The sequence below is a fragment of the Mustela nigripes genome, chromosome 5, assembly GCF_022355385.1.
Source record: "Mustela nigripes isolate SB6536 chromosome 5, MUSNIG.SB6536, whole genome shotgun sequence".
Taxonomy (NCBI): Eukaryota; Metazoa; Chordata; class Mammalia; order Carnivora; family Mustelidae; genus Mustela; species Mustela nigripes.
In genome coordinates, this window is record NC_081561.1 from 116,454,201 (window position 1) to 116,466,208 (window position 12,008).

The following is a 12,008-nucleotide window of genomic DNA, read 5'->3' on the forward strand; positions in this document are numbered from 1 at the left end:
TGGCCATGCAGAGCGGCTTGCCAGAACTGGGGCCTCTTGGTAATCTCAGCATACTTGTTGCTTGCTCTCAACTGGATTGCTTCAGAAATGTTTCTTGAAAATGAAACTGCTTCAACAATAAGCTTCTTAATTATGTCATGGGTTCACCACGAGGGTATACAAACAGATCCTCAGCAGTAGCTAATTTTCCTTTAATTGTATCTCATTCTTATGTTGGAATATCTTATTTCGTATTCATGAAAGCTCTAACACATGTTAATCCGTTACAGGTGGGGTAACTAACACAGCACAGTATCAGAACAGACTAATGGTGTATGAACCTAACCAGGTAAGAATCATATAAAAAAAACTCATTACCTTAATTAAAATGAATTTTAGAAGATTTCCACAGTAATTAGTAGTTGAAATGCCAAGTCTGTACATACGCATGCACCTTCAACTTGTGTAGAGAAAAGGAAGCATCTGGATAAACTGCCTTTTGGTTGCCTTTTTTTTTTCCCTCACAAAATTTCAGCTCCTTTAGTTTTATGCGATACACGATGCTTAACTCTTTCAGAGTTTTGCATAATGTAGAAAAAAGGGGCGATAGGCTGATGAGTTAAATGCTCCTTATTCCCATTATCTCAAGTGGCTATTCATATTCAGAGGGATCCAAAGAAAGGATTTTGATTGACCTGTTATATGTCCTTTCAGAAGGCATCTCATTCCAAGAGGAGAACATGCTTATCGTTTCATTACTCCCAAATAAAATAATAACTTTTACTTAACTCAGTGTAGGCAGAATGTCTTTGAGGGGTGTCAAGGACAAGTCTGAAGTAGAAGTATCTGGAAAGTGTGAGGATGTTTCTCATCTGATAGCTAGTGCCTGAGCTGGAAGCATTCTGATGGTGTCTGTGCCTTGTTCTGCCCACTTGCCATCCACACTCAATGAGTTTTTTGTCCCCCAGAAAAGAACAATTTTTATTCTCTTTTCCTTCTACCAAAATATCTGTGGCCTTGGCACATGTTTTCAGGACTTTACCGTTTCTATGATTTTGGTAATGTAAATATTTTTCGTGATTATGACAGTCTTCCAAAATGATTTGATCTGGGAATTTAATATTCATCAGCGGGAGATAATGGAACATGAAACAACAGGTTGGCTTTGGCAGCCTGGGTCAGGGTCGGCCACGAAATGTGTGTCCTGATGACCTTAGTCGATCTGGTGTCCTTTTATTTCAACCTCATTTGATTCCGAATTTAATGAAGGTGTTTCTCTCTTTGCAAGTGTGTTTTCTGATGTATTAGAAGCTGTAGATTTCAGGGACCACATGTCCACGGGCCAGGTGTCTCAAGAGGGATCATTAATTTGCAGTTGCTTGAGTTCGGTGCACACGTGGTTAAAGAGGAAGAAGGTGTTAACATTTCTCAAATGAGTTCTGTTTCATGTTTGTACACACATGCTCTTTTTAAAAATTCTGCTGGCATATTGTTTACGGTGGGTACTGGCAAACATCACATCTGCTTGCATCTTGCTCAGAATCTCAATAACTCTATCATTCAGCCCTGGTGCTTATTTCTCTTCTAGGTCTTTGTGGAGAGTCGATAATGCCTGCCATCTGCCACAGAGCACATCGCTACCTGCCAACAGGCAGGCTGGGGTGACCTCTGCTTCCCCACTACTGATTAGTATTCACACGCTAGCTTATTAGGAGTGACCCCACCAGGCCTCTCTGTTTCTTTGCCTTTGCAGTGCTTGGCGGCTCACCTGGCAGGCACGGCAGTGAAGGAAGCTAAAGATATAATCAGGGGATGTAGGCAGGCTTTACAAACCAGATGGCGTCCACAGTCCTGTGGCAGGGGACCGGACTGCTAATGCAAACGTTGATTCCTAATACCAGAAGGGGTTGCCTCCTAGAAAGCACCTAAGGAAGGCACCATCAGAGTTTTGAGTTAAATCCACTCATGTAAAATGTATCAAAGAGATTTCTTTACAGAGTATCTGAAAGAAAGGTGTGGCTATCTTATTAAAGAAGACTTTTGATTGGAAAGAGATTCTTATGACACCTGTAAAAAGGGGGAGCAGATAGGTGCAAGCCTTTCAAACTGTACAAACCACTCTTTTTTTAAGTCTATCTTTAAAAGAGAAATTAGAAATGAGCTAGGAGATATGCCTTTAGTGAATGGACCTTTAGTGACGATTTCCTCATTCTTTTACAGCTTTGTGAACTGGTGAAACGCTTTGTATTAAAAACATCATATGTTCTTTCTATCAAAATCCAAATTTTTCTTGGCAAAAGGAATCTGCATTCCTCCTGTAGGTTAGTGTTTATATACAAAGGAAATGGTTAGATTTACTTACCTGTCCATTGCTTAGTTAAGGCTTAAAATTAAGGTCGTATTTGATTTTCATCTAATTTTGCATTTTAAATTAGATTTTTGAAAGAAGCCATATTGAAGAGGAGTTGAGCATTGTCATTCTCATTAGTGAGCGTGACCTACAACCAAACAGGGGAGGTTTCACCATTCCTAAAGTTGTTTAAAATTTGGCCTTCTGCCAAAACAAATGTATGCCTAGAAATAACTTTTCCCAGTTTGGTAGACAATATGATTATAAATATGCTAAAAGGGATTAGGCAGGGCCGCCTGGGTGGCTCCATGGGTTAATCCTCTGCCTTCAGCTTAGGTCATGATCCCAGGATTCTGGGATCGAGCCTCACATCAGGCTCTCTGCTCAGCAGGGAGCCTGCTTCCCCCCCTTCTCTCTCTGCCTGCCTCTGCCTACTTGTGATCTCTGTCTATCAAATAAATAAATAAAATCTTAAAAAAAAAAAGGGACTAGGCAGCATGAGACTTTGTTGTGACACCAGATCTTTGCTCTTCTATTGATCTTGGGAGGTTAATTTTGGAAAGAATAGCAGAATCACCCTAGCCCTAGTTTATGTAGAGGCCTTGGGTAACCAGTGATTACTATCACAATAATTTTTTTAAAGTGTGTGTTTATTGGACATTATGTGGCACTCTTCTAAATGTTGTGTATTAACTAATTTAATCATCACAACAAGCTTTCAGGTACAGTATGACTCTCCCCACTTTACAGATGAGGAAATAGGCACATAGAGGTTAAGTACTTTGCTCAAGGTCACACAAAGGTTATAAACTCGGGCATCCTGGATCCAGAGCCTGTTTTCTTAAATCATTACACCTAAAAAAAAAAAAAAAAAAAAAATTACACCTAGTCATGTGCTTTCACTCAAGCAATTTGCATGAGTAAGTTCTCTCAATTGGGTGAGGGAACCATCATGAAAATTTCTATATTCTCATGTGCTTCCCTTATAAAATGCAAATACCCTATAAAATGCAACCCAAACAAGAGGAGATGCCTTTGTACATTGCAAAATACAGCTGGAATATATGGTTCTTCTATATATAAAATATGGTTCTTCTATAATTGTTTTCAGGCAAGAAGCCTGTACCTTTCAAAATATGTAAGCAACATTCTAGTAGAATGGAATAGACAAAGCAGAGTCCCAGCTCTTAACGAGGCACTGCTGTTTTCTGCTTCAGAGGTCTGCTGTTAACAGAGTCCACCTGAATTTATTTATTTATTTATTTATTTATTTTTTCTCAGAATAAATGGATAAGCCGTAGCCCTATGTTGCAGAGAAGGGTCTACCATTCCATGGCTGCTGTTCAAAGAAAGCTTTATGTTCTTGGAGGCAATGACTTGGACTACAACAACGACCGGATCCTTGTGCGGCATATAGATTCTTACGACATAGACACTGACCAGTGGACGCGTTGTAATTTCAACCTGTTGACTGGCAAGTACTTTTGACTAAGTAAATCAGGAAAGGTAGAGATTCAAGAAATAGCCACTCTTGTTTTCTTACACATCTTCAGTGCCTCCCTATCTTCAATGCATGATGGCAGAACAACTTGTGTTCATTAACCGGAAAGATTTGTCTCTTGACATTATTTGTCTTACAAAATGTGACTCAGTCAAATGGCTGAGCTATTTTCTCAGGGTCTCTGTTACCTTCGTGCATCTTCTCACTTGGCTGAGAGAGGTCTGTCAGGTCCTTTCTTGTCAATAAATATGCACGTAGGAACTTTGAGATGATTAGGAGGAACGGGGGAATTGATAACTTTACAGAAGCAACATATTTCTTTTCTTTTCACTTCTAGTCCTCTTTTATTTATTTTGAGGTCAGGCATCTGGTCTTCATTGTTTATTACTGTCAGGTACGATTTCTGGCTGTATTCTCCTAATAACTAAATTTTAGAGCAGTTCTGGGCATAGGGGTTTGGTGGTGGTTCCGGCCACAGAGCAGTTCAAGCATTACCCAGGGCAACACTAGGTATGGACCCTCCTGATCCCAAGAGGGAATAAAAGGAAAGCAGTGAAAAATGTACCCATAAAGTTTCTTTATGGAGTTGAAAACTTTCTCTCCCTTGTCAGCGTACGTTGTAAACGTTCACAGGTGACCAGATCCCTTCTAAGCTGCTCTACCAAATAGGAAATTCACACACTCAACATGGTGGGCTGGACTGGCCCCTGAGGACATCTTCGTATGCTGAGTGGGGCGCTCGGCCCCTCACAGCTGCTGCTGGGGAGGCAACAGCAAACGCGGACCCAGTGTGAGGGGGTTAGATGCTTTGTGCAGAGCTCCTGTTTTTGTGAAAATGATCTTTAAGGCCCACCTACAAGTACTTAATCCTCTCCGAGTTTCTGTGGTGGCACCTTAGTCCCTCCGTCCCTGGATCTGCGATTCTGTCCGCTGGAGGATCTGGCTTATTTATTACCACAGTCAATCCGGTGTCAGCCTATCAATAAAAAGAGACTCTCTTACTCTCAGATGGCCTCCAGGAAAGAATAGGTGGTAGTGAGTTATTCTGTCTTCTTTTTTTAAATGGGAGAGGAAGCTTTCATTATTCTGGCGTGTCAGTATCTAGAGACTACCCGGGCTGGTCCCAGATCGGGAACTTTAATACAGTCTTAAAACGGTTGTGTATGTAAAGAAAGGGAGGCTAGTAACTTTATCAATCTTTTCTGTCATTTGCCTTCATTTGGAGGACACTTGGGGCCTGGCGGCTTTATTGACTTCTTGGGGTTGCAGCTGTTACTTTACAAATGTAAGCGCTTGCTTTAAAAGCATTTATGGAGCTGTTTTGCATTTTGAAAATATACCTTGTTTCCACCAGCTGAAGGTAATTGGCATAAAATGGAGCGTAGAACTCTTATTTTGTTATTGCTTGTTATTGCTGTATTTAATGCTATATTTACCCACTTGGCTGGTGAATAAGTGTTTTGGCTTGGTTCTGACCTGACACAGATTCATTCTCTGTGAACGCATGGTTAATTCTTCCCTCTGAGTACTGGGAGGCGGTGATTAGTTGCCACAGAAATCCTGTGGAGCATACAAGTGTGCCACAGGGGGAACTTGTATCCTTCAGTGGCAAAAGGGTTAATTAAGACATGCAAGGAAATGGATTTATTTTTTTCTTTTTATTCAATTCTCTTTACTTTAGGCCAAAATGAATCTGGAGTTGCTGTCCATAATGAGAGAATATATTTAGTTGGTGGATATTCGATTTGGACAAATGAGCCTCTGGCTTGTATCCAGGTGAGTGGTTGAAGTTCCTTTTGAAGTTTGTTCAAGCGGTTCAGTGAGGTCACTTTGTGCAGTGCTGCTACTGAAGGAAGAGCTGTGTACATGTAGGAAAAGGTTTGAATTCCCTTTGTGCAGCGTGTTTAGACACTAAACTTCATCCTGCTTCCTAAAAATGACACCTAAGAAATGATGGAGCCCTAGTGAAAATAAAGATGGGGGGAGGGGGAAGCTTTGAAAATCTATATGATTAATGAATAAATAGATAACATAAAAATAAAAAATAAAGTATATATGATACTATCCTGGAAATGGGGAAAGTGGGATAACTTTCTTTTTCTCATAAACCAAAAAAAAAAAAAAAAAATCTAGAAAGTTTTAGCAGTAGTACCATCACGCTCCCAAAACTTTACAAATGCCTCCTTCCCACACAGTTGCTTTATTTTTTGTACCACAATTTGTTCATTCCAGAAAGTCCCACCTACGAAGGTGTTCTTCCTTCCTGGCAGAAATTGGGAGCAGTAGGGGTTTATGATTAGTCTGATGGAGAGAGCCTGTGCCCCCAGACAATAGCCTTGGCACAGCAGCCTGTGAGGAGCATAGGTGAGGCAGGTGCCTGCTGAGCTTTTCAGAACAGTGATAGCTTTTGTTGATACACGTATTCAAGGTCTTATTATTTTATTTTTTACAATTGTTACCATAGTTGTTCCTCTGTTTTATGGGCTCTCTGATAATGTGTTGACATATATTAGGCCTGATTTACCCCTTGATGTCCAGAAAAATCTATCCTTAAAATTACCATTATTATCTAACCTCACCTTTAGGGAAGATTTTTTTAACCACTGCTTCATTATTTTTAATGTCACAGGACTATTCAAGATTTTAATTTTTTCTTCAGTTACATCTCATAAGGTATATATATATATTCTCAAAAACTTTTCCATGTTGTCCCAGTTTTCAAAATTGTTGGCATAGGGCACCTGGGTGGTTCAGTTGGTTAAGCGACGGCCTTTGGCTCAGATCATGATTCCAGGGTCCTGGTATCTAGTCCCACATCGGGCTCCCCTGCTCTGTGGGGAGCCTGCTTCTCTCTTTCCCCCTGATTATGCACACTCTCTCTCTCTGTCAAATAAATAAATAAAATTTTTAAAAAATGCTACCATATAGTTGTTTTGTTACCACTTAGTTATATCCCCTATTGTTTTCATAATATTGATTATTTTTTCTTCTCTTGATTTCTCTTGCCAGAGGTTTGTCTGGGTATTTAATATACTTCTCTTAACTAGATCTAAATCTGCAAGGATAGCCTAAGTATGAATGGATAGCCTAAGTATGAACAACATAATAAACAAGCTGGCCCTAATGGATGTGAGTTCTGGATTCAATAAGATAGAGTGGGGTTTTTTTAAGTTTATTGAGATATTATTAACATTTAATATTGTATTATTAATTCAAGGTATACAAAAAATGTTATATATGTATATATTGCTAATTGATTACCAAAGTAAGTTTAGTTGACATCCATAACCCGACATAGTTACAGAAGTTTTTTCTGTTTGTGATGAGAACTTTTAAAATCTATTCTCTTAGCAACTTCCAAATATTTAATGCAGTATGGGTAACTGTCATCACTGTGCTGTACATTACATCCCCAGGATTTATTTTTCTTATAAGTGGAGGTTTGTATCTTCTTTTTTATTGAATTCTATGTGAAATACAGTACAACAGTAGCTTCAGGTATATAGCATAGTGATTCAACAAGTCTATTCATTGTGCTGTGCTCACCACGGTGCTGACTACCATGTGTCACCATACAACGTTATTACAATATCATTGACTGTATTCCCTCTGCTGTGCCTTTTATCCCTGTGACTGCATAGTCCATAACTGGAAGACTGTATGTCCCATTTCCCTTCACCCATCTTGCACATTCCACTCACCCACCTTCCCTCTGGAAACTATCAGTTTGGTCTTTGTATTTGTAAGTCCCTTTCTTTCTTTGTTTGTTTTGTTTTTTTTTTTTTTAGATTTTACATATAAGTGAAATCATATGATATATGTCTTTCTCTGACTTATTTCACTTAGCATAATATTCTCTAGGTCCATCCATAATGTCACAAATGGCAAGATCTCATTTTTTATGACTAATATTCCATTTTATATAGATAGATAGATATAGATATAGATATAGATATATGATGATTAGGAATGTTGAGCATTTCTTCATGTGTCTATTGGCCATATATACATCTTTGTTGGAAAAATGTCTGTTCAGGTTCTTCACCCACTCATTTTTTAATCAAATTTTTTGCTGTTTTTTGATGTTGAGCTGTGTAAGTTCTTTACATATTTTGCATATTAAGTCCTGTCAGATATATCATTTGCAAATATCTTTTTCCATTCACTGGGTTGCATTTCCATTTTGTTGATGGTTTCCTTCACTGTGCAAAACTCTTTTTTTTTGGTATAGTCACAATAGTTTATTTTTACTTTTGTTTCCTTTGCTTGAGAAAACATATATATAAAAAAAAAGTTGTTAAGGCCAGTGTCTAAAGAGATTACTGCTTATGTTTTTTTTTTTTTTTTAAATTAACATGTAATGTATTGTTCTGCCTATGTTTTCTTTTAGGAGTTTATGGTTTCAGGTCACACATTTAGGTCTTTAGTGCATTTTGAATTTATTTTTGTGTGTGTGAGGTAAGTGGCCCAGGTTCGTTCATTTTGCATGTAGCTGTCCAGTTTTCCCAACACCATTTATTGAAGAGACTGTCTTTTCTGCATTGTATGTTCTTGTCTCCTTTGTCATAGATTAATTGACCTTGTGAATGTGAGTTTATTTCTGGATTTTCTATCCTTTTGCATTGATCCATGTATCTATTTTTGTCCCACTACCTACTGTTTTGACTACTGTAGCTTTATAGTATATCTTGAAATTTAGGATTGTGATACTTCCAGTTTTGTTCTTCCTTTGTAAAATTGCTTTTGCTGTTAGAGGTCTTCTGTGGGGTTCCATACAAATTTTAGTATTCTTGGTCTACTTCTGTGAATAATGCTGTTGGTTTTTTGATAGGACTGCATTGAATCTATAGATTGCTTTGGGCAATATAGACATTTTAATGATCTCAATTCTTCCAATCCATTAACATGGTGTATCTTTCCATTTGTTTATGATACCATCATTCTTCTTTATTAGCATTTTATAGTTTTCAGAGTACAGGTCTTGTATCTTTTTGGTTAAGTTTATTTCTAGATATTTTATTCCTTTTTGTTTAATTGTTAATGGAATTGTCTGCTTAATTTCTGTTCTGCTACTTTATTATTGGTGTCTAGAAATGCAAAAAATTTTTGTGTATTTATTTTGTATTTTGTGACCCTACTGAATTCATTGATCAGTTTTAATAGTTTTTTTGGTAGAGTCTTTAGAGTTTTCTATGTATGGTATCATGTCATATGCAAATAGAGACAGCTTAAATTCTTCCTTACCAACTTGGATGCCTTTTATTTCTTTTCTAATTGCTGTGTCTAGGGCTTTGATTCTTATGTTGAATAGAAGTGACAAGAGTAGACATCCTTGTTTTGATTCTGATCAAGAGGAAAAGTTATCAGTTTTTCCACATTGAGATTGATGTTAACTGTGGGTTTGTAATATATGGCTTTTATTATGTTGAGGTACGTTCTCTCTAAATACACTTTGTTGAGAGTTTTTATCATGAAAGGATGTTGAATTTTGTCAAATGCTTGTTCTGCATCTATTGAGATAATCATATGATTTTTAATCCTTCATCTTGTTAATGTGGTGTATCATGATGATTGATTTGCAAATACTGAATCATCCATGCTCCCCTGAATAAATCCCTCTTGATTATGATAAATCTTTTTTTATTGCATTGCTGAATTCGGTTTGCTAAACTTTTAGTGAGTTTTTTTTTTTTTTTTTTTAAGATTTGCTTATTTGAGAGAGAAAGAGAAAAAGGGGGTGTGGAGTGGGACAGAGGGAGAGGAAGAGAGATCTCCAGCAGACTCCACACCTAGTGCAGAGCCCAACAAAAGGCTCAGTCCCATGACCCTGAGATTGTGACCTGAGCTGAAACCAAGAGTTAGGTGCTCAACCAGCTGAGCCACCCAGGCACTCCATCTTTTGTTGAGAGGTATCATGGATATTGGCCTGTAGTTTTCTTTCTTTGTACTGTCTTTGTCTGGTTTTGGTATCAGGATAATGCTGGCCTTCTAGAATATATTTGGAAGTTTTCATTCCTCTTCTACTTTTAAGAATAGTTTGAAGAGATTAGGGAATAATGATTCTTTAAATGTTTGGTAGAAGTCACTTGTAAACTCAGATGCTCTTTTACTACTTGTGCATTTTAACCTTCATTTAGCTTTATTAATGATTACCCTACTGCCTTTCTGTATACCTATTGCATTTTTTTTCCTTTCATAGTTTTATTCTAATTACGGCCTCTTCCACTTAAGTCCTTTTAATGTTTCTTATAAGGGTGGTTTGGTGGTGAAGAACTCTTAACTTCTGTTTGTCTGGGAAACTATCTCATCTCAATTTTGAATGGTAACCTTGCCAGGTGGAGTATTCTTGGTTGTAGGTTTTTTCTTTTCAGTACTTTGAATCTATCATGTTACTCTCTTACTGCCTACAAATTTTCTACTGAAAAGTCAACTGATAGCCTTCTAATGTTTTCCTTTTACATAAATAGTTGCTTCTGCCTACCTGTTTTGAAAATTTGCTGTTTATTTTAAATCTTTGATATTTTAATTATTATGTATCCTGGTACTGACCTCTTTGGGTTCATCTCATGTTTCCTTCTTCAGGTTAAGGAAGTATTCAACTATTGTGTCTTTTTAAAAGTTATTTATTTATTTATGTATTTATTTATTTATTGACGATTTTATTTACTTATTTGACAGAGAGAGAGAGATCACAAGTAGGCAGAGAGGCAGGCAGAGAGAGAGGGGGAAGCAGGCTCCCTGCTGAGCAGAGAGCCTAATGTGGGACTAGATCCCAGGACCCTGAGATCATGACCCGAGCTGACCTGAGCTGAAGGCAGAGGCTTAACCCACTGAGCCACCCAGGCGCCCCTTGTGTCTTTTAAAAAAAGATTCCTGCCCCCTTTCTATTCTCTTCTTCTTGGGATCCCTGTAAGGCGAATATTTATTTGTTCACTTGAAGGTGTCTCCAAGATCTCTTAACTATTCTCGCTTTTTGAAATTCTTTTTTCTTTCTGCTGCTCATCTTGAGTGCGTCCCCCTAACCAGTCTACCAGAATGCTGATCTATCGTGCATCTACTAATCTACTGTTGATTTCCTTTAGTATATACTTCATTTCAGTTATTTTTCAATTCTCATTGGTTCTTTTTTATAGTTTTTATTTATTGAAGTTCTTACTGAGTTTAACCATTCTTCTTTCTGTCCAGGGAGCATTTTTATTACCATTATTTTGAACTCCATATCAGGTAGATTGGCTATCTCTATACAGTTTTCTGAAGTTTTGTCTTATTCTTTGATTTGGAGCATATTCTTCTGCCTCTTCATTTTGATCGACTTTCTGTATTTGTTGTTTTGAATTAGGCAGAATAGTTACTTCTAAACTTGAAGGAATGGTCTTGTGTATGCTTGTGCTCTGTGTAGACTGTGTGTGCCTGGTAATTTTAGCTAGCTGGATGGAGTTCAGCTGATGGGGCTGGGAGTTCCAGGGCCTTCTATGCAGGGCTTGCCTTGTTGAGACGGTCTAAGCTGAGATGGGCCTGGGTCAGTAAAACAATTTTTACTTTTAAAATTGTTCATTTTATTAAATAATCTAGAATGTCAGACCAGTGCATTGGTCTGACACTTCTTCCCTGTCCCACAGCATCCCCAGGAAGCGTAGGGGCATGGGATTCGGTCAGGCTCCAGCGCTCCCTTTATTCAAGACAGCATGGAAAGAAAGCCCAAAGGCAGATCCTTGCGTTCATCTTTCAACCGCCTCTAAAGAGGAAGAGGTCTCAAACCCAAATGGTCCCCATGAAATTATGTAGAACGGGGCAGACACGGAAGACACCAGTCCACACTCTCCCAACTCTCACTCTTAGGATTATTTCTAGTTTGGAAAAGGGGGAAAAAAACAGATGAACTATAATAAAAATGAAGTGAGCATTTTTTTTTTTTTACATTTTTTTTTCTTAAGATTTTATTTATTTACTTGAGAGAGAGACAGTGAGAGAGAGCACATGAGCGAGGAGAAGGTCAGAGAGAGAAGCAGACTCCCCATGGAGCTGGGAGCCTGATGTGGGACTCCATCCCGGGACTCCAGGATCATGACCCGAGCCGAAGGCAGTCGTCCAACTAACTGAGCCACCCAGGCGCCCCTGAAGTGAGCATTTTTAAGAAAACATTGATGGAAACATCTGAACTCAACTCCAGAAAAAAGT

At 38.2% G+C, this 12,008-nt stretch overlaps 1 protein-coding gene across 7 annotated transcripts in view; it reads left to right on the top strand.

The window, feature by feature from the left end:
• The window catches only part of KLHL32 (kelch like family member 32), a 252,577-nt gene that overhangs the window by 208,303 nt on the left and 32,266 nt on the right, over positions 1-12,008 (top strand). For 6 of the 7 annotated variants that reach the window (XM_059401086.1, XM_059401087.1, XM_059401089.1 and 3 more), the window contains 3 exons: positions 270-328; positions 3,611-3,803; positions 5,512-5,606. In XM_059401086.1, coding sequence (XP_059257069.1) covers positions 270-328; positions 3,611-3,803; positions 5,512-5,606 — 347 coding nt within the window. Of the gene's footprint in view, positions 1-269; positions 329-3,610; positions 3,804-5,511; positions 5,607-12,008 lie in introns of those variants that run through there. The other variant, XM_059401092.1, reaches the window with a different exon arrangement.